This window comes from Vanacampus margaritifer, chromosome 6 (assembly GCF_051991255.1).
Source record: "Vanacampus margaritifer isolate UIUO_Vmar chromosome 6, RoL_Vmar_1.0, whole genome shotgun sequence".
NCBI classification, from domain to species: domain Eukaryota; kingdom Metazoa; phylum Chordata; class Actinopteri; order Syngnathiformes; family Syngnathidae; genus Vanacampus; species Vanacampus margaritifer.
The window spans coordinates 3,630,751-3,653,637 of record NC_135437.1 but is presented as its reverse complement, the minus strand read 5'-3'; the positions used below and the strand labels follow the sequence as shown (position 1 = coordinate 3,653,637).

At 39.7% G+C, this 22,887-nt stretch overlaps 1 protein-coding gene across 2 annotated transcripts; it reads right to left on the bottom strand.

The window, feature by feature from the left end:
• Positions 1-10,617: 10,617 nt before the first annotated feature.
• On the bottom strand, positions 10,618-20,931 carry pllp (plasmolipin). Of its 2 annotated transcripts, none has more exons than XM_077568559.1 (4): positions 20,559-20,931; positions 15,460-15,633; positions 14,226-14,391; positions 10,618-11,109 (listed from the first exon to the last, which is right to left on the bottom strand). In XM_077568559.1, the coding sequence occupies exons 1-4, from the start codon at positions 20,913-20,915 to the stop codon at positions 10,973-10,975; spliced, it is 834 nt and encodes a 277-aa protein (XP_077424685.1). In that variant the 5' UTR covers positions 20,916-20,931; the 3' UTR covers positions 10,618-10,972. The 2 variants fall into 2 exon arrangements, with proteins under 2 accessions (XP_077424685.1, XP_077424686.1); XM_077568560.1 differs by having other exon boundaries at positions 14,275-14,391.
• Positions 20,932-22,887: the final 1,956 nt, after the last annotated feature.

The following is a 22,887-nucleotide window of genomic DNA, read 5'->3' as shown; positions in this document are numbered from 1 at the left end:
GCTAGGAATGGGGGTGTGACAATGTCCGTCTGAGTCTTCCTGGCTCATTCTACAGTCACCGCCTGCATCGAGGTAAATATTGCAACAACAAAAAAATTGCCATTTCTGTTTTAAATTAATTCATGAAAGTTACGGTAACTCCAAGAAAAAGAAAATGGACTGAGTTAAAGATTTAAAAAGGTCACAATATTATACTTTCTTTTCCCCAAATTAGCATCTGTCACAAGGTCGGAAGTTATCACATTGCATTAAAAAGAAAAATCTTGGACGATATTTTACACTAAATTATATACACTACTCACAAAAATTTCAGGATATTTGGCTTTTGGGTGAAATTTCAGGACGAGCCTAAAATGCATTCAAACCCTTCCAGGTGAACTTAATGTGACCTTCTCTAAGCTTTTGAATGCACACCTTCAACTGTCTAATGTTTTAGTACTTTTTGCACAAGCTGCTGTTCTTTAACAAGGAGCTTAACGGCAAAATTCACAAATGACAATGCTCCGGCTCATGGAGGTGGCATCATCAGGGAACGGCTGTTGGAGACTGGTTTACCTCAAATGGAATGGCCTTCACTTCCTCCAGACCTGAAACTTATTGAAAACCAATGGGATCAGCAGAGTCGCCGTGTAGAGGCTGGAAACTGCACCCCAGAACCTCAATGCCCTTCAAGAAAAGTGGGATGCCATGCCTCAGCATTGGTTTTGTTTCAACCAATTGTTTGAGATGAGGAAATCACCAGTGCATCTGTAACGAATATTGCCCGTCACCCTAAATTTCTCCATTTTATGTGCCTTTTTAAACATTTCCCCCTGGGGAATGTGTGCGTGTTTTAACTCTGTGTTTTCAGTTCAAAAGGACTCTTTGAGTTTCAGCCCAGCAGGGACTGGACTACGTTTTATAACCCCCAGGAAACACATATCACAGCTCCGACAGACCTGAAATCCTGTCTGATAAGCAGTCCCCAGACCATCTTTTATGGTCTGGCCTATCCACAGGAATTATCCATGCGTTTTTTTTTTGGAAACAATGCCCCTGGGAAGTTATATGGTACAACATTGCCGTCCAGCGGTCACTATCGGTTATACTTAAGAATCCTGCCGCTCCTAATTAATCTGAAGTCTACATAATTCGGGACATACACGGACTATATGCACTTGATTGACATCAAGTAACTCCCATTGTTTATCCTTGTACACAACCTGTATGTCTATCTCAAATGAATGATGTGTGTAATTTCTTGTAGCCACCTAAGTTTAGCTAATTAGTAAGCTTAGCGGATTCAATAACTTTATGATCGCGGTAATGTTTAAAATGTGTTCAGAATGATAAATGAAGCATCTGGCTTGTCAATTCTGATCCAAAATGATCAAATACTATCCCGAAAGTTTGGTCTCAGTCGACCAAGTCTGCTTCATGGGGCGCAGCTACCTTCTTTTGACAGTTTTAAAAGCAGCGTGCAGAGGAACTTTTTATTTCTCTTTTCCTCGCTCTTTTTCCTGGAACTCTTTTCCTGAACTCTCTTCCCCATGAACTATTAGTAATTCTCTTATGAAAGCAAAAAACTCCATGATTAACTAAAGTAGCAACTTCACATTATGAATACTTGATAATAGGATGTTTATCGTTTATTTTGCTCCTACAAACAAGCAAAATCAACGTGGTGCCCCAGAGGTTGCTGAGGAAATTACAACTCCACTCAGTACCGTCTACATTTCTCATTAAGCCATTACGGCAACCCAAATAATCGCTACAGCATCCTTATACTTCGAGAGGGATTCCAGTGTGGTGGAACCACTCAAAATGTCCTACATTCATGTGTTGATATCACTGTAGCGTGAACTTTTTACATTTTCCATAAATTTCACCTGAAAGCCAAATATCCCTAACTTTTTGTGAGTAGTGTATATATAATTATTGATACCCCTCGGCAAATTTTAAATATGTGGAAATTTTAGCATGACAAAATCCCCCCAAAACACAGCAAAGTGGTTAAGAAATGGTTTGCAGACAAAAATATTAACGTTTTGTCAAGAAAATCCAGACTTTGATTTAGTTGAAAATCTGTGGAGGGAACTAAAAATCAGGGTGATGACAAGAGCTCATCGCTAAGGATGAATGGGCAAAAATATCAGCTGAGTCATGCAAAAAGCTAAACAGCAACTATAGGATGTGTTTCATTTGTTGTAATACCCAATAAAGGCTTTTCTAATAATTTTTGAGAGGGGTAAGAATAATTTTGGATGTGCCACTTTCTGTTCGAATATATATAAAGGCTGAGGAATATTTCCCCCCCACAATGATGCCCATTGTACAACATCCTATTATCTTCTGGGAGACACCGGTGTCATTTCCAATCGAGGAAAAAAAAAATGCTGGTTGAATGCAAGTAACTTTACAACAAAATTTGCCGGGGGTATGAATAATTTCTGGCTTGACTGTCTGTGTGTGTATACATATATATATATATATATATATATATATATATATATATATATCAGGGGTGTTCGAAAAAATCTATTCGGCAATATATCGCAATATTATAGCGTGCAATTTTCAAATCTATTCGATATGTGGCCGAATCGATTTTTAAACATTTATTTTTTATGGGAATATTCAACAAAACGTCTTACTTAGGGTTAGGAATCACACATTAAGCATGGAAGAATGTTATATTAATGAAACATTAAACCTTAATATTTTATTCCAGTGGTGTTCAAACATGAAACAGACTGCAACCTGTTTGTTAAATGCAGTGACTCAGTGACTGATTTTCAGATAAATCAATACATTTTCATACAAATCTTACAGTGTACTGTACATGTACAAGTTTACTGATTAGTATTTTCTAAATTAGAGTTTTAAAAAAATCGCAATAATACATTTTTTGATCCGTATCGGGATTAATTGGTATCGAATCGTGACCTATGAATTGTGATACGAATCGAATTGCCAGGTACTAGGCAATTCACACGCCTAATATATTATAATTTAATACTTCATCTAAACCTTTCTTTTTCTCCGGGTACTCCGGTTTCCTTTCCTCCCACATTCCAAAGACATGCATGGCAGGTTAATTGAACACTCCAAATTGTCCATAGGTGTGTTTGTGGGTGTGGATGGTTGTTCGTTGATGTGCCCTGCGATTGGCTGGCAACCAGTTCAGGGTGTACTTCATCTACTGCCCAGAGTCAGCTGGGATAGGCTCCAGCGTCCCCCGCGACAATTGTGAGGACAAGCGGTTAAGAAAATGGATGGATAGATGGATCTAAACTTTTCTGTAAATTACTTCATTAGCCAGGATAACATGGAGCCATGTATTCTGACTCGAATGAAACTGAACAACCAAACAAAATGAAAATGTTTCATATGAACACCTCCATCAGAATAAAACAACAAAATCTGAATGCAATTTATTTGGATTCACTGGGGTGGAATACTTCTTTTGCACATTCAAACAAGTGTCATGTAAAAAATCGGGATAGCCAGGCCACGTCCAGTGTGCGCATGCTATGTCATGATATAAAAGCATAGAGATGTCGTAAAAATGACGGTGCCTTACCAGAGCTTGTTTGCGATGGGAGAACTTGTTTTAAAGTACTTGAAATTGGAACTTGTTTTTAATCAAGCCGTGTTCCTCCAATCCATGGAGTACACTGTAGTACTGACAGGTTACACCCCAAAGGTCTCTTCATTGCGGTTTCATCTTACATTTAAAAGAAGGAAGAGGATGTTATAGACTTTTTTTTTAAAGGTTACAATTTTTTACATGCAAATGCAGCATACTACCATACAACATCTAGAACAATCTAAAGTATGGCTAAAACTTAGCATCTTTTTTTTGTACAGACAATCAGTTATAATGATCTGACACTCGCATACAAATTACCTCTGGTTATGGGCACTTTTCCCACAAATACAACTGCCATGACCTGTTCTTGTACAGCAGGTCTGTCCAAACTTTTTCCTCTGAAGGCCACATACAGAAAAATAGAAAAATGCAAGGAACACTTGCAAAATATATTTTAAATTATTAAACATGGTAAAACCAATCAAGCATGCAAGTAGTTACACATTGTTTATATAATGTTGTTATTTTTGAAAACTTGCTACCCTGGCCCTGTAACCCCCCTGGAATAGATCTGCCCCTCCACTGAGTAGCAGCTGAATCTCATCTCCACATTTAGAATCAAATCAGGAGCAATTTGTAAACAGATGAACTGACTTGATAACTTTTAGTGTATGTCCATAAATCAGACCTTGACACTAAACAGAAAGTGGAGGAAACCATTTTTGTTTCCATCCATCCATCCTCTTAACCGCTCGTCCTCACAAGGGTCGCGGGGGCGCTGGAGCCTATCCCAGCTGGCTTCGGGCAGTAGGTGGGGTACACCTTGAACTGGTTGCCAGCCAATCACAGGGACAAACAACCATCCACAAGCGAATGCAAAGGCTTCTTTTATGAGTAAAAAACCCAGACAAAACTTCATACTAACAGCCATCCCAGTAAGCCGTGTATTTGTAGCGTTTCGACTTGCCAACAACATAGCTTCATGAACAGGGTTGGGAGGGTTACTTTTAAAATGTATTCCGTTACAGTTACAAGTTACCTGCTAAAAAATGTAGTGAGTAACGTAGTCAAAGTACCGTAATATTAAAGTAATGTAACTTGATTACTTTTGGACTACTCCAATACCGAATATGCTCATGAAGACAAAATAAAAATAAATATAACCACAACATAAATTCTATACAATGTGCCCCTGCTATCTGCGGGTGATAGGGACCTGGGCAGCCTACCAATAGCAAAAATCCTTGTGTAATTACAAAACATGTAGGCTATAGACAGGTTGATTGATTGATTGATTGATTGAAGGCCATATGCTGTTTTTGAACTGTCACTGAAAGCAACCACACCTTACAGTTTAGACAGACAGACAGATAGATAGATAGATAGATAGATAGATAGATAGATAGATAGACAGATAGATAGATAGATAGATAGATAGATAGATAGAGTCATCCAATGAGGATGACGATGCGTGACATCAACTGCAAATTTACTTTTATCCCAGTCACAACTCCATGAAGATTTTTTCAAACTGCCCGCGTGTGGAGGACACGACTAGTCAGTTAGTTTGTCCCCGCCTCCCGACATGTAGGTCTGTCTCTCGCATTGTCTCTCGCATTGTCTCTTGCGCTGTCTCTCACTCTGTCTCTCGCTCTGTCTCTCTGTCTCTCGCTGTCTCTCTCTCTCTCTCTTGCCCTCTCTCTCATCGTAAAAATTGTAATCCTCGACGTAATCCCCATTTTTAATGAATGTACCTCTAATTTGATTACATGCTTATCCCTGTAACTGTAATGGAATACAGTTAAAAAAAATGTTTTAATTTGATTACGTAACGGCGGTACATGTATTCTGTTACTCCCCAAGCCTGTTCATGAATGAGTCAGGTATCAGACCATCAGAGCTAGCTAGTTAGCATGGCTAAGCAATGCTGAGTGAGTGATTATGCTAATTGTAATGGTTAGACCAAAGCACCGGATAAACGACAGATCAAGGGTTGCTTTTAGATAAATATAAGATATAACTAAAACAGAAAAGTAAAAAAAAAAAGGGAAAAAAAGCAATATTTACCTCAATGCTGGCGGCGCCTGTAGAATGAGCCAGGAAGAGTCAGACGGACATTGTCAGACCTCCATTCCTAGCTGACCAATGAACGTTGTCGCAGCAGCTTGCAAGCTGACCAATGAAAAGGCTTCTATCATCGGTTGAGCGGAGGACCCCGTCAACACAAGACAGAAAAAGATTTGCAACCAATAAACAGATTCGCAACCAGAAAACAGATCCGCAACCAAAAAACAGATTCATAACCAAAAAATAGATTTGCAACTGAAGAGGGTCTTCTGCTCAGATTTAGTTATTACTGTTTTAATTTTTCTTATTTCCTCAGTAAAGCTTTGTGAGTGTTTTCGCAATTTCTGCTGAGTGTTTGTAATCAATGATGTTTTTAAAGTCTTATCGTCATGACTGGGACCTCATCTATTTCCACAACAATGGGCCATTGTCTGTGGTTGAAGTGTCTGTAATCAATTATGTTTTTAAAGTCTTATCTCATTGGTGGGGCTTTGTGGTACCGCCCTTCAAGATAGTATGAAAATGTTGTGAGTCCGCTGTAACTTCGCAACTTCGTAACTTGCGAGAGGCTGCCACCATTGTCTGGGAAATCGCTTGTGCCCGGAATATTCTGTAGAAATAAAAGCTTCGAAGTGACTGTTCATCGATCTCCAGCCTGCATTCGGACAACCAACATTCTCACTACCCGAAAGAAAACGAACACGTGAAGAAAATATTTTTTTTTTTCAACAAATTGGTGACCCTGAACGTGTTTCGGGCTGAGGTGTTGGTCAGCAGACAGAACATCTGGTGCCAAAGTAATTACAAGGTAAGAGGACACTTATCCTCCTAGTTGATTTTCTGTCTGTTGACTATACTCTGAGATCTTTAATTTGATTTGTGACTAAATTGTATATGAGATCTGGGTGAACAGATATTAGTAAATCTAAAACACAAGGTAGTTTCCTTCCATTATGGAATCCTAGAAATTTGAAATCCTTGTTTTTGGTTTTACTAAGACATTAAATATACAAGGTGGTTTTGTTCTATTTTAGAATCCTAGAAACCGAAGTTCTTGTATATGGGGTAACGTTACAAAGAAATAAGCGCATAGGAAAGAAGAAAAATAAGAGAATAAGAAGCTCGAGTGGTTTTGATAAATTGAGGTTTGAGTGATTTTGTTTGGTCCTAGTCAAGCACTCTTGAAATAAGAGGAATAGTTTGACCACTTTTGAGTAAAACACAAGGTAGTTTCATTCCATTTTGGAATCCTAGAAATAAGAAATCATTGTTTTTGGTTTTACGAAGACATTAAATATACAAGGTGGTTTCGTTCTATTTTAGAATCCTAGAAACTGAAGTCCTTATATATGGTCGAGTGGTTTTGATAAATTAAGGTTCGAGTGCTTTTGTTTGGTCCTAGTCAAGCACTCTTGAAATAAGAGGAAAAGTACGACCACTTTTGAGAAATTAAGGCTCGGACACTTTTGTTTGGGAATTAGCAAGTGTCTTTGAATAAGGAAAAAGGGAAGTCCTATGTGTAACTGTGGTACCACAAAAAGACGTCAATGAAGTAACAAGAATAAAATAATAATAATAAATAAATAAATAAGGAATTAAGTAAATAAATCAATAAATCAATAAAACAAAATAAAGGGAAAATTTGGGTGCCTGAAAAAGATAGAGAAGGAGAGAAAGAATTGTTGAATAACTGGATGAAAAGTGTTGTGAGAATGGATGGTTTGTTTGGTGACATTAATGAGAGTAACGGAAAAAAGCTTATGTTGCTCTAGAGTTGGAAGTGAAAAAAAAAAAGGAAAAGAAGGCTGAACTGGCGGGTTGTTTCCAAAATGGAGGGTGAGAGAGAATGATAAGAAACTTGTGGAAATGGCGCTGCGGAACACGCAGAATTAGTAGCAGAATTAAAGTGTCATGTCCAGAATCTTTTAGGTGCCCACCCGAACCAGAGGAATCTTCCAATGGTCCAGCTTTTCCTCCTCATCGGCCTGTGACTCGTTCCCAAATCTTGCAGGCACCCATGTTAGCTAAAGTTGACCCGCCCACTGGTAACTCTGCTATGCTTTACAAACCTTTCTCTCCCACTGGTATGAGTGTGTGTTGATGCAGAAACTTCCTCCTATGCAATCTGATGGTGCCTATTGGCTTCAAGCAGTGCAGTGTTGAAAGTGATTAAACGAAAATGGTCTGAGCCCAGGTGGACTGGACCCCACAAGGTGACGGAGAGGACATCTTCTGCAGTTCGCCTGCACGGAAAAGGTGATACGTAGTATCACATCTCCTCCACCCGACCGGCAAGGACACCGGCTGGAGCCATTGTCCCTGCACCAGGCAAACACCCTACAACAGGGGTGGGCAAACTTTTTGACTTGCGGGCCACAATGGGTTTGAAATTTTGACAGATGGGCCGGACCAGGAGTATTTGGACCTCATAGCACAGTAAAAACACACAGATAAATGTACAACCCAATTTACTTATAGTGTGCAGTTAGGACTGCGTTTTTCAAATGTGCAAAATCCACATATTTAAAACAGCTTTTCCAATAGCTTCATTTTTATTGTTTTAGCTCAACTTTTGCTGTGTTTTTATGCTTTGTAAAGTGACCTTGGGTGTTCTGAAAGGTGCTGTTTTTAAATGAAATGTATTATTATTATTATTATTATTATTATAAAATAGCCCTAATCCAGGTAGTACGTTTGCCTCAATGAATATGCAAGATGCGGCATTTACATACTATTTGGCAAAGTGGGAGGAGAAATGTAAATAGATTATAATAGCACATACACTGTGATCTGTCAAACCTGGTGACTGCATCTATTATTAATAGATTTCAATTCAAGGCGTAAAGTTAAAGAATTTTTTTCCATTGGCCCACCCATTTTTAACCCGGGCCCACAGTACGTGTGACACATGCGGCTGCATGATAGCCGCTGCTGCCTGTCACGCGCTGAGGACAAAGCGCGTACATCCAATCCGTCTCTGACCACTTTTCCATCTCCGTGGGGGACGCATAGCACACGGTGTTTGTGCAGCAGCTCAAAAAGAAGCCAAAAGCCAACGAGGAAACGCTCATAGAAGTGCTCGACGCACGCCACGGGGATGTATTCACCAATATCAACAGTCTCCTGCATGCGCGCTCCTCACCTCACCCATGACAACATGTAGAAAGACTATCTTCAGCTGTCAAAAGGATCAAAACACGCAACAGTGCCACAATGTTGACTGATTGACTGAACTCTTTGTCCCTGCTTTCTTTCAAAAAAGAATTGACCGATTCTCTGGACTATCAGGACATTTTTGCTGTGTTCAACATAAAACCGTGCCGTCTCCTGCTGTAAATGTCCAAATCCAGGAAGAATTATATTTTATGAATCAGTTATCTTGAGTTAAGCTTACTGCCATTCTCCCGTTTATTTTAATAAATTGCAAATGTTGTTATGAATGTACCCTGCGTATCTTTCTGTCCCCTTTCTGTGCATAAACAAGCTTATCAGTGAGACCCCGATCCAGTGATCATATTTTCCAGGTGTGTAGAAGTTATATAGTCTAGTATAGTCTTTGGTATGACCCAGCTGGGAATTGAACCCAGGACCTCCCAGTCTCAGGGTGGACACTCTAACCACTTGGCCACTGAGCTGAACAAAAAATAAACAAAATTAAAAAAAAAATAAATAAAAAAAAAATAAATGAATTAAAAAAAAAAATTTCTAGCCTTATTGGATAAGTTCGGCGGGCCGGATTGAAACGCATAACGGGCCGTATTTGGCCCTACAACAACCGAGAAGCAAGCCGGCTCCCACTGACATCATTCAACAAAGGTTGAGTTCACGGTATACGAGCAGAATAATCCCGGTGACTCATCCTGGGACCAGGCAGCCTAACCTAAGGTCCTGAAGAAGCTGACAGCGCCCTCCAGCAGCAACCCAAGAACATCATCTCATCCGACGAAGAGGACGAAGATCCCGCTGGGATTTTTCTCTGAAATGTTTATCTACTTGTGTCGGACTCTTTTGAGTCCAAAAGAGGGATTGAAGAGGGTCTTCTGCCCAGATTTAGTCATAACTGTTTTAATTTTCCTTATTTCCTCAGTAAAGCTTTGTGAGTGTTATTGTTATTATTTGCAATTTCTGCCGAGTGTCTGTAATCAATTATGTTTTTAAAGTCTTATCGTCATGACTGGGACCTCATCTATTTCCACAACAATGGGCCATTGTCTGTGGTTGAAGTGTCTGTAATCAATGATGTTTTTAAAGTCTTATCTCATTGGTATAAAAATGATAGTATAAAAATGTTGTGAGTCCGCTGTAACTTCGCACTTGCGAAAGGCTGCCACCATTGTCTGGGAAATCGCTTGTGCCCGGAATATTCTGTAGAAATAAAAGCTTCGAAGTGACTGTTCATCGATCTCCAGCCTGCATTCGGATAACCAACATTCTCACTACCCGAAAGAAAACGAACACGTGAAGAAAATCGTATTTTCTTCAACACAACCAAAAGTCAGAAGTTGCAAAAACCTAAACGCTTGCAAAAGTTAAAAAATAATAATAATACAAATCAATTAATTTTGTTTGCAATTAGTTTTTTTTGTTTGCAAATATTTTTTTATTTGAAATCCCTTTTTTGTTTGATTGAAATTTATTTGAGGTTGCAAATCCCCTTTTTGATTGATTGCTTTATAGGGTTGAGGAGGCGTGTAAGAGACTGCGCCGGTGGGTGGCGGGGGGCGACTACGTCATGCAGTAGTCGGCTACTTCTCGTGTAATGAGAGGACAAACAGCCAAATTGTGTTTATCTCAGTGTTTAACTTTAAGATGGCACCAAACACACGTTTTTTGCCCCAAATTCAAGCTTTCAACAAACATGCACTAAAATGTCAAAATAATGACCAGGACAAATTCAACTTATTCAGAAAGAGTGTAGGTTTGTCTGGACATACCACAAAAATATGGATTCAGTTCATATATTCCAATTTACAAAAATGTACAACGAGTTCTCAAGTTTTATTAATAACAGTTGGCTACAAAAAAATGTAGTAGTTGGACTACAGTTTACTTTGAAACGTGTTCATGTACTACAAAAAAAAAAGTTTTCAGTATGAATGTGTTGCTGACATAACCTGGAGTCAAAAGAGACAAAAATAATTGTGTGTATGCATTTGTTGACCAAACAGTTATTAAACAGATGCCCACCCCCCCTTACAACTCATCAATTTGATTCCTTGTGACCTACATATTTACATGATGCCATTCAGTGGAGTGTAATCTGTGATTCTCGTGCAGTAATAATCCTCACATGACTCCTTGTTGATTGCTTAAAGTATGAGCAAGACCTGGTAGTCAGTCTTTGAGAGGCTCTTCTTCGACTCCTAGGTGGGTACTGTACTGGTGGCAGCATTTCCTCCGTCTCCCCTCCAGTCCAAAAAGGAGAAGAAAACACTGACGCTGTATGCCAACGTCACCACAGCGCCAAAGAACTGTACAGGCAGAGAAACAAGATGGCTGAAGGACATGTGTGTGTGTGTGTGTGTGTGTGTGTGTGTGTGTGTGTACGTGCGCGCGCGTACGTGTGTTTGTCAGTAAGAGAAAAGAAAACCATTGTGGACTTAAGCTGAAGCTTTAAGGCAACTTGTGTTTCCACACCATGACTATATTTAAGAAGCAAGTAAATATAAAGCACATATTTCCTCATCTCTTTTCTCTCACTACTTTTTATGTCACGACAGTGTGTACAATATGTTAAATAATAACAAAAGTATTCCAGAGAAGTAGAGTTACATTAATCATGTTACATAATCTGTTCTGTGGCGCTGGTCAAAACAAATTCACTTATTGGCAATTACGAGTTTACGTCACAAATCAAAATGCCGGCCTTACGCGGTGAAATGACCCCCAGCGTCCATTTGAAAAGGATTGGACTTTGGATCTTTGTAATTTGATTTGTGAGGACTATTTTGATTTCAAAATGTGATGAAATGTCATTTGACTAGTGTAACAATCTGCCTGGTTTGTGAGCAAGTCACGGGCAAAGCAATACGCTGTTTGTTGTCACCGTGTAACAGAAGTATTTGCATTGCGTTGTATTGTGGAAATATCAGAAATGCCCGGATGTTGGGAAATGACAATACTCAACATAACACAAGCACGATGCAAACATCTTCCTGTTTGCTCTCCATGGCATGTCTGTTAGGCTTCAAAGGGTGAGGAGTTTCATCGTTGTTGTTAACATGATATGTGAGTAAATATTTTATATAAATATATATATTAGAGTAACATACTATTTTAAATCACTTTCCTGAGATATGAGTACATGGCCATTTTCACATGTCCATATTGACCAATATAACACAAGTATCCAAAATATCACCAAATACAGTCAAGATTTTTATCTGACTGTTACTATTTCCACAAGCATAAATGTGTCTCCATAAATGTGATTCCATAAAATATATTTATTTAAAATAAAAACATTATTTTTAGTAAAGTCCCTCAGTTTAGCTTACCACCCCATCACACAATTTTTGCCTGTAAATTACAGATCGTTGCTTTAAGTGACATCATTTGAACCTCTGGAGCAGCCAGGAAGAAAGAAGGCAAGTTCTGCCACTCTTTTTTAAATTATTTTTGTTGTTGTTTCTGTTGTTTCATGTTAGATAAGGTCCGTCAAGCTCAAACCAACCACCCCGTCACACAATCTTTAATTTTATTTAATATAAAGAAAATTATATTTTAAATATAAAGTATACTCTATAAGGTCAGAAACTTGACCACATTGAGAACAATGGCCATTTTTGAATAACATTTACCACCCCGTCACAATAAAAAAATTCATACCTCAGCATGAAAGTTTTACAAATTGCAAGGTGGAAATAGAACCCGTTTCAGAGAATGACTCTTGAAAACAACAATAGTGTAACGCTCTCAAGAGGGAATGGGAATTTCAATATTCCCACAATGCATTTCACTATGTTCAATATCAGACTTCTTTTTCTTATGTGTTGTATAATTTATGGTTATTTTTTTCCTGACTCTAATGATGGTGTTAGGAATCAGGCTTTAGTTTTACAATACAGTAAGTGTGAGTTATATGTACGCTGGGCAACATGACTGTGAATTATATTTAAGTTTTGTAAATTCTCACTGAGTGTATGAACGTACATTGTGGCGAGAATACACTTTTTAATCTCTTTCTCTTCCTATCTCTTAGTTGTTATTTGCACGTCGGAGCAAGCATGATGTACAAATTAACTTTAAATGCTGTTGGAGGAGTAACTGTAGTCAGATTACTCAAGTGAAAAAAGTTGAAGCATTGGATTAGTCGTTTTGAACTCTAAAACGCTGTTAACTACAGTAATATACCATAAATCAAATTGGATCAAATGGATTTTTTTTAAACAGTGATGAATTAGGGTCAAATTACAAAGTGATAAAATGTTCACAAGTACAAAAAAAAACTAAATACTGTAGGCTATATATACAGTATGTGAGGTGAGGTGGCATGGCTCAGTGGTAGAGTGGGTGTCTCCCAACCCAATGGTTGTGGGTTCAACACTCAAATCTTGCGAGCATGTTGTCCTTGAGCAAGTTACGGAACTCTTCGTCCCAGTTACTCCTGATGTTGGTAAATTGAGGAAACAGTTTTAAAGCGCTTTAAGTACCTAAGGTCCAAAAGTACAATACAGTGGTACCTTGCGACTTTGTGGTTCACTTACTGCAGATTCACTCTATTGTGGATTTTTATTAAGACCCATAACTCATACATTGCGGGTTTTACTGCGGGTTATGCCTCGGTAATTTGCAGGTTTTTCAGAGATTATCCCACACCCACCCCACTATTTTCGATAGTGAGTACTCCATAAAAATCTTTATTTATGCAGCTAATTTTGCCCTTTAAAAAAATATATTTGAGTAAAAAAAAACAGCCCTTTCTTTCATTCAACACAATCTATTGCATTTTAAACAAAATCTAGAATATTTGGTAAATTTAGAAACGTTTACCATGATAAGTTTAAAAATAAATGTTGACATTTTTCTTTTAATATTTCTTAGCAAGTCAGTGTCCCATCACTGGTCAACTATTTTTAGAACAGACCCAAGTTACTCGTACACGCTGGCACCTACACAGTAAGGCCAATGCGTGTGTCTCATTCCCTTGGCAAATGCCAAAATCACGAAGGCTAATGAAAAATATTTGTGTAAAATTAAGGAAACGTTTTAAGATACTACAGCTATGTTTGGCCACTTGTTATAAGACCTCAGACTTACTTGTTATAATTTTTTTATGTTGACTGTTGACATGTTGATTCTGATGACACCAAATGCACATCATATGAGATGGAGACTAATGTTTTTAATGATGTGTCCTCCTTCCACATGTAAAGAAATTACATATTAATGACACAAACTCTTGCAACCATTCTTTTTTTAGACCTCACGTTGTGCACTGGCTACCAAAATGTCTTTCCCTAAACAGTTACCAACAAAGTTTGATTGAATGATAAATAAAGCGATGACCCCAACCCCTGATTGATTAAATAATTGATGTAGTTGTGTATCCTAATACTTTTGCCCGAGCGTTCATCAGAATACCTACTCTCCTTACGTATGTGAGTGTGAGAGGTGACCGGTGTCAGTGCACTCACAGCAGCAGCAGCCATATGTCCAAAGAAGTAGTTGCCGTAGAAGGGTTGAACAGATGCAGCATTGGCTAGGAAGGCGGTCAGATAGAGGATCGTGGCTACTCCATGGTACACCATCACCTAGCAAAGGAAACATCGCAGACACGTATTGTAACATCGTCACAATGTCCTGGTAGTCACGTTTTTGTTTTTATCACATCACATCTAGAATTTAATGAGTTCTGCCTTTACAACAATAATGGTTTTATTGACACAGTCAGAGGTATTTAACGTTTGTATTATTGGGGTTCTACAACAGCGCTGAAGTATACGTGTTGGTTCTTAAATTTTTGGTAAGCTTTAATGTTAGCGACAAAACACGTTGCATATTGTACTATGGAACATAGCTCCATTTTCAAGGTTTACATTTTCATTCTGTACTCTCAAGCAGCACAGATTCATTAAATAGAAACCTCAAGTTGCCATTTTTATTATTTTCATTTGTATTATATTACGTAAACGGGACTAGTAGCTGACCACCATGCTAATCGCTATCTAGCCTGAGGATAATGTTAGGCAAAGTCAGTGATTGCTGTTTTCACTAAAACACCAATCTGTGAATTTTTCTGTGAAAGTCATTAAGTGCAACAGTTTTTTGGGTTTTATTTCCTCTATTCTTCAAACATGTTTAGGCGATGAGCGATCTTTGATTTGTGTAGGGATTGTAGTTGTTTATGGTAGTCACTTTGTCGTGTCGTCTATCCAAAGACTCTATACTGTCAGCTTTTTAGTCCTCATCTTAGTATTTTTCAGGAGATTGAAGAATTTATGACATAGTTGATATGAAGTGATTAGGGTTAAACAGAAGAAACAAATGAACAAAAACAAACGAAACATTCTACTAGTCTTTCTGTTTCAAGCCTTGCTTATCCTCTGGATCTCAATTTCCAACATGACAGAAAAGCAAATACTGAAAACTGAACTACTCAGGTGGCATCACACAAAAAGCTAAAAAAAAACTAAACACACGTATGGAGACCATACTTCAAACATTTCACTTATTATTATTCCATGTATTATGGTAGCATAGACAGTAATTAATATAATGTTAGTTGCTGTTGCACTGTTAGTATTGTTCATATTGTACAGATGACTACCTGTGTCAAACTGGTTTTCTTTAAATAAATAAATAAACTGCCCCCTACGCACCGTGAGTGGCCAGGGCACAGCAGTGAGTCTCCTCTGGACACCAAAGAGGATCAAGGCGAAGAGGATGCTGGTGAGAAGCCAGAAAGTGACGGCCACAAAGAGCACCCATCCATTGGCCGGTGCCCACATGTAAGGCGAGCCGGCGATGAGAGCCCAGTGGAGCAGTCCCAAAAACTATACGGGTAAAACACATACAAGACATCAAGTGATGCAACAACCTATCACAACATCCTCTTGTATATGGCCCTTAGAATATCTAAATGTCTATTTTTAGCGAAAAAAATATTCCACCAGATTTATATATATATATATATTAAAAAAAAAAAAAAGTAAAATGTTGTTCCTCCCCAGAACATATGCAGTATATTATGTAATATCATAACTTCAACATGTACTGTACAAATGAATGCAAAAGACGTAAATCAACAGGTTGTTTGCCAAGAAAATGTGATGCAAGCTTTTTCACCAGGTGCTACTCATTAACATTTAGAGGGGTCATTCAGAGTGCGGATAACCGCTACATAAACACATTATGAACTTTTTAGTTCATCTAAGTCATTGAGGCGCACCTGTTTATATTACAATTTTTTTAGGTAGATAGTATTAGATAAGACAAAATATTAGTAACACCGGGCTCTCAGTCTGACAGACTCCAGCAAAATGGAGTGTGTGGGTCGCGGGGGGAGCGGGGGTTGTGGGCCGGTGGGGTGCCTGGTGGGCCTGCAGTGCCCCGTCCTGCTGCGTTGGGTTGGGGGCGCGGGCCGCGTTGGGGTGGGGGGCGCTCCTGCTCCGGGGTTTGCTCTCCGGCCGGTGGCCCCTGCGGGGCCCGGGGGTCGTCCTTTGGCGCGGCCGCGGCCTGGGGGGCCCTGAGGTGTTGCGCTTGCTCTGTCCTGGCGGGGGTCGACGGCTCCCCTCTTTGGTGGAGATTTTCATGCATGCTAGATCCACCACACCAGCATCTATCGAGACTCAGACACAATTTGTTTCTCCCTCAGGTCATTGATTCGGTGGAGGCTGGTGTCTGTGGATCTCACTCTGCTTCGTCTGTCCTTTCTACCTTTCCTCAGTTTCTCCTTTGGGCCCTTGAGGTTTCCCTGATTTGTTGGAGTTTGGATGTCTCTGGGGTTGGTGAAGGTTAGTGGCCCGGTGGGTGGTGTCTGGTCGGTGCTGGGCTTCGCTTTTCTTTCTTTTCTTTGGTCCCCCTTCGGGTCTCCTGGCGGCCCCACGACTCTGGCTGGATTTTGAAGTGTTCGGTTTAGGTGAACGGTATGGGAATTCTTATTTATTTATTTTATTTTTTTCTCACGCACGCACGCACGCACGCACGCACGCACGCACACACACGCACGCACGCACGCACACACACGCACGCACACACGGACGCACACACGCACAAACACACATACAAAAAAAAAAAAAAAAAAAAGGGAGAACAATGATGATGACATTTCAAATGATCAATACTGAGATTTCCCAAAAAAAAAAAAAAAAAAAAGGCAGAATTTGTGGTATTGAATCTTACTACATACATTATGCGAGTGTACTTAATGTTGTGTCTGAGGCCATTTAGTCACAAATATGAGCTCATAAAACACAAGGACAAGTTAATGATTTATACCACAAGCACGTGAATGATCATGCACTTCCCAATGGCGCTTGCTGAAATATAACTAAAAGTTCTAAAAGCTACAAAGTGACATAATGACTCCGACTTCACATCATCCAGTGCTTATAAAGCATGAACAGATGACAAATATACAACAGTCATGTGCTATACAGCCACACTTGAACTTGGCCACACGCACCTAGTTCCAGTCTAATAAAGGGATCATCCAAGGAGGCAACGCTAGTCAAACAGTGAGTCACATACCCGCTGTCCAAACATAAAACAATATAACGCAACAACAATGACCTACAGGACACCAATGATTTCATATCACCGCGTTCCGGCACATTTGTGTTTCATAACACATAATCAGGGAAGACGACCTAATTGCTCTGAAAATTATTTACTACAAATAATGTATCTTTCATTCATCTATTGGCATTCATGCAAAAGTAGAGTAACATCTATTAGTACTCTGCATGGCATCCTTTATGTTGCATAATTTCTTTATTTGAATACCCAAATTAAAAAGGATTAACTTCAAAATAGCATCATAAATAAAAAGAAAACATTTTATTTAAAAAAAATTGGAGACATCTGGTTTTGCGTTTCAACTTCAGATTTTTGCCGACATTTTTGTTTGATGATGTGCTATGAGATATTTCGAATGCAGCATAGTTTGAGTTGCTCGCGGACAGACTTTGAATCTGGAAATTTCTGTTGCTGTTTGTATACACAACATTTAAAACTGACGCTTGAGGAAGAAGCCAACCAGGAACGATCTTAAAACAGCCCACCAATCAGTCGTTCGCACAGTGAAATTAATTGGCAATTTCCTTTGTACGTAATTCAAATTAATCTAGCATGTGTATTGTGTAGCCATGTGTAACTTGCTGGCACTCCTGATTCGCTGCAAACATGAGCGCCAGCAACAACATAAAAAGAAAGCCATAAAAATTTTCATCAGGAATGGAAAAATAGAAATTTTGTTTCACAAGCGTCAACAACAAGTGCGTATGTCTGATCTGTGGGGCCAGCATTTCCATCGGCAAGCAACAATACACGGCAACTTTTCGAAGGACTTTCACACTGGCACAAGCCTGCAATAGGAGAAGATAAACTGGCTAAAATCTGCCCTTCATAAACAACAGTAAAGTTTGTTCACTAAACCTACGAAGACTGTATTAGGGTGAACTTAAGTCAGTACATCCCACAGTAGGCTACAGGGATCTATTTCACAAAAGCAGGTTTAGTGACAACTCTGGGTCAAGAAACCCTGAAATGTGGGAAATTGCGTTTTCCGTTTCAGAAAGGGAGGTAACTGAAACCAGAGGAAAAGATACCGTAGTAACATGTTCCATGAACCACACCTGGTCGGTTGCAGGTTTTTCACAAAGAACCTCGAGGTTTTCTCTGTCCCCGCCTCCTTTCAGCCACACTCGAAATTTCATCTCCTCATTCATAAAGTCCGCTGCGGCGAGTTTTTGCGTAAATACGTCTATAGTCTATAGAGTAAAGTCCATTTTTGCAGGGGCAGCAGCTTCAGCAGGGAAGGCCAGACTTCTCTCTCCCCAGCCAATTCAACCATTTCCTCCAGCGGGATCCCAAGGCGTTCCTAGGCCAGTCGAGAGACATAGTCTCTCCAGCGTGTCTTGGGCCGTCCCCGGGGCCTCTCGCCCGTGGGACATGCCCGGAACACCTCTCCAGGGAGGTGTCCAGGAGGTATCTGAACCAGATACCTAAGCCACCTCAACTGGCTCAACCCTGAGTCCCTCCCGGATGACCGAGCTTCTCACCCTATATCTAAAGGAGAACCCCCGGTCTGCCAGTTCAGAGTCAACGCCCCAATGTCCATGGGATGTTGTAGAGGCGTGTCAACCACGACAGCCCCACAACAACCAGAGCCTTTAGGAACTCCGGGCGGATCTCATCCACCCCTGGCGCCCTGCCACCAAGGAGCTTTCCAACCACCTCAGTGACTTCGACCCCAGAGATAGGAGAGCCCACCTCAGAGTCCGCAGACTCTGTTTCCTCAAAAAAAGACATGTTGGTGGAATTAAGGAGGACTTCGAAGTATTCTCCCCACCGACTCACGACGTCCCGAGTCGAGGTCAGCAGCACCCCATCTCCACTATACACAGTGTTGATGGTGCACTGCTTTCCTCTCTTGAGACGCTGGATGGATGACCAGAATTTATTCTGAAGCCGTCTGGAAGTTGTCCCACAGGCCAAAAAGGCCCAATAGAACTCCTTCAGCTTGACGACATCCCTTACAGCGGGTTCGAGGATTGCCGCCACAACAGGCACCGACCAGCTTACGGCCACAGCTCCGATCGGCTGCCTCAACAATGGAGGCCCACTCGGACTCAATGTCCCCCGCCTCCCCCGGGACAAGAAAGCAGCTCTGCCGGAGGTGGGCATGGAAAGTCTTTCTGACATGCATATCCAGCATAATTTTGGCATAACTTTTTTAATACAGTATATGCCACAAATATATGCATTTTGTGACCACTTTTGACTTGTTGATGTTGTTTGAAGTAAAGGAAATATAACACAAATTTGACATGAGTAGCTTGTTGCTGTTTTGCATTTCTAAAAGTAGCTTGCGGTGGAAAAAACAACACTTTTTAACACTTAAGCATACTGAGCGACACTACTTTTTTACGTGGTACTTGGTGCCAAACGTTTGAGAACCACTGACCTCGAAATGATAATTATGTGCTGCTACTGCACTACCTGTGTGCGCATGTAATTAAAAACAATTATGTAATGTATAACAATAAACTTTGCTCCTTAATATAATGGTTCTGAGGTTTCCTTCTCTCTTTTGATACTTATTCCACTTCCATCAGAAAAAAACCTCTGGTCCTCTGTTATCTTATCTTCTTTTGCTGATGTCATGTCATGTGGCTTTCCATTAACTCTGACAAACAATGACTATACAGTGGAGCCTCTAAAATTCAAATGAGTTTGAATGTTCACACCACCCGGGACCTCAGCATACCTCTGAGAGCTCAGTTCTGTGAGCTTCAAAGGTTTTTTATATCCGTGTGTTTTTGTAACTGTTCTTGGCACCCCCCCCCCCCCCCAAAAAAAAGAAGAAGCAGCCGTAATTTGGAGCGTTAATAGAAGAGGACTAGCCAATGGTGTGACAACACTTAGCCATAACCATGGAACAGATTACATGCCATTTGCCTAGTGTCAAGGAACAGATTGTGTTTGACCTTAGAGGTTCCACTGTATATTGATACACTATGCTGATATATGCAATTCATACAGTAGTCGTACAATAGGGACTTGCAACTTATATGGAAACTTACAATTGAACATTGATGAAAGGAGTTAATGGTGTTATTTATTCCCGATAGAGATTAAGTACAATCATCTGGCAAAATGTTGCTCTTTATCACACCTAATTTAAAGCCACAATTCCAACTTTTTAACATCCAAAATGGAAAAACAAAGGATGATGTGAAGCATCCAAAGTACTCACTATTTGAGCCATCATGAGGACAGATGGGATGCTCCTGATGAAAGGCATGTCCATGCTAGTGGTCACGTTAGCTGCCAGCCCTCTGAGGCTGTTGCCCCCCTGCTGAGTGTTCTGGGAGTTGGGGGAACCGGTCTCCGTGGTTACCTTGGAAGGGAAGTCTGTCATATTTGGCTCGATAATTACAAAAAAACTAAAACAAAAGCAAAAAAGCAAAAGAGAAGTCTCTAATGGGAACACTAACAAGAAGCCCAACAGGCTAAAATAAACAAATACACAGACAAAAAAGAAGAAGCAAAAAGCAGGTTCTTCAGTGAAACTTCCAAGATCAAATATTGTCACGCACACAGAGTAGCACATACAGTGCCTTCCTCCTGCTGTTTGCCGCTGTCTGCTAATTCCCCGTGACTCCTCCCATCTGACTCCCTGAAGCCTCGCCACCTGTTAATGTTTGAAAAGTGGGAGGAGGGCAGGCTGAAAGGAAACACAGTGTTTAAGACCATTTTCTAAGGCACTCATTGCCTAATAGGGTACATAATCCATGTGTGCATTGTTTATACTCTGTTGAGGGTCTTGGGGATGCTGGAGTCTATCCTATCGGACCGATGGCGACTTCATTGGGGTACACCCTAGTTCCAGCAGGACAAAACATTACTAAACTGATTAACATGAAAGTTTGTAGAGGATCGGCTGGCACAAGGCCAAAGATGAAACTATTTCAGTGGATAAAGGTGCTGCACAAGCATTAAAAGGCCATGTTCACTGTTTTCTTTTCCCTTTTGATAACTATTTATCCTTGGCCTGAGGGTTACATCCTAGTTGCATATGGTTTAAAACAGCTAGTGTAATTATCATGCCAATACTTGAGCATGTATTGCAAAAATCGTTTTCACTCTTACTCCTTATTATTGATGCTCATGTTTTAAATAATCAAATATATTTCCAAAACACATGATCTATGTTCTCATCCTCTTTCAAAATGTGATATCATAAATTCATTTGATTGAGCACTCACTGAAATACATGTACCGGTAGTTATATTTTATATATATATATATATATATATATAGTTTTTCCACTATTTAAAAAAATACATATGCCTATTTAATATTTTAAAAATACAGTAACAACAACACCACCACCAACAATAATAATAATAATAATCCATTATTCAAATCATTTCATGTTTTATTTACACTCCCTCAAATATTTCCAAACTTGGAATTCATATCCACGTCAACGAGAGCCTTGCAAAAAGCGAACTTCAGTTTGTATCGACAATTCAGAGTATATTATCTCAATATCGTGAATTGTGATTCACAGAGGTTAGGTTTGCATTTTGCAAGAATTTACACCCGACCCCCCCAAAGTGACATACTCTGCACACGCTGCATGTAGTTCTTCTCCCAGACTTTTTGGTACAACTATGTGTCATATATCGGTTGCATTTTTGCCGTAGAGGCAGAAAATAACATGAACATCCTAAGGAGAAATTAATGTATTCAGGTTAGTCAGCTTTAGTGAGTGGTAATGTAAGATGGCCAGCGGTGGCTTCACTTCTCACTTCTTCCAATGGTGAGTAGGCGGCATTGACAGTCCATTCATATCACTGATCTGTATATATTACTGGATAGCAGATACACATGGGCGGCCATCTCACCCCTTCCATTTCGCAAGCAGACTATAAACTAAGTAAGTACATAAATACACATACAGATTAGACATATAGAGCTCGTAGGCTCTTAGTATAGTGCTGGGGGGTCAGGGTGGTCACTTTTCTTTTCTTTTTTACAAATATGTACTGCTTTGAACACTCCCTTTTTCTTTTCTTGCTCAGTTAGACCCCGATATTAGATTGAGGAGAGGCAAGTTTCCTCCTGTAAACATCATTAAGAATATAATTTAGCCTATACATACATTTTAAGTTGTAAAATGTCTGAAGTTCTCTTGTTTATGTTAAACAAATGTAAAACATAAATCATGCTGTTTCTATTAAGTACTTTTTTCAAATGTTCTCCAACTTCGATACTGTAAATATATAGTACCGTATGCCGAGAAAGTTTTCTTAGGAGTGGTAGTATGGTGGCCTTGCGAGTCGTAGCTTCAAAAGTCTTGGCCTCTCGGCTATCCAGTAACATATACAGATCAGTGACTCATATGGTGGTTTGAATAAGGAAATGAAGAAGCAAACCTCTTCAAAATAAAATAATTTGTACATGTGATTTTTGCACTTATAGTTTGAATTAACAGCTACGTTTTGCAATAAATTGACATGTGGTTGCATGAGAGCACATTAACCAACAACATTTAGGAATTTACTAAAAGACTGGAA

Excerpts from the sequence above, each read along its gene's own strand:
- pllp (XM_077568559.1), bottom strand. The coding sequence starts at position 20,915 with ATGTGCTACTCTGTGTGCGTGACAATATTTGATCTTGGAAGTTTCACT. Across the intron at positions 14,392-15,459 it reads CTGTGCCCTGGCCACTCACG|GTGATGGTGTACCATGGAGT; the intron begins GTGCGTAGGGGG and ends TTCCTTTGCTAG. Across the intron at positions 11,110-14,225 it reads CACTCACATACGTAAGGAGA|TTCTTTGGCGCTGTGGTGAC; the intron begins GTAGGTATTCTG and ends CTGCCTGTACAG.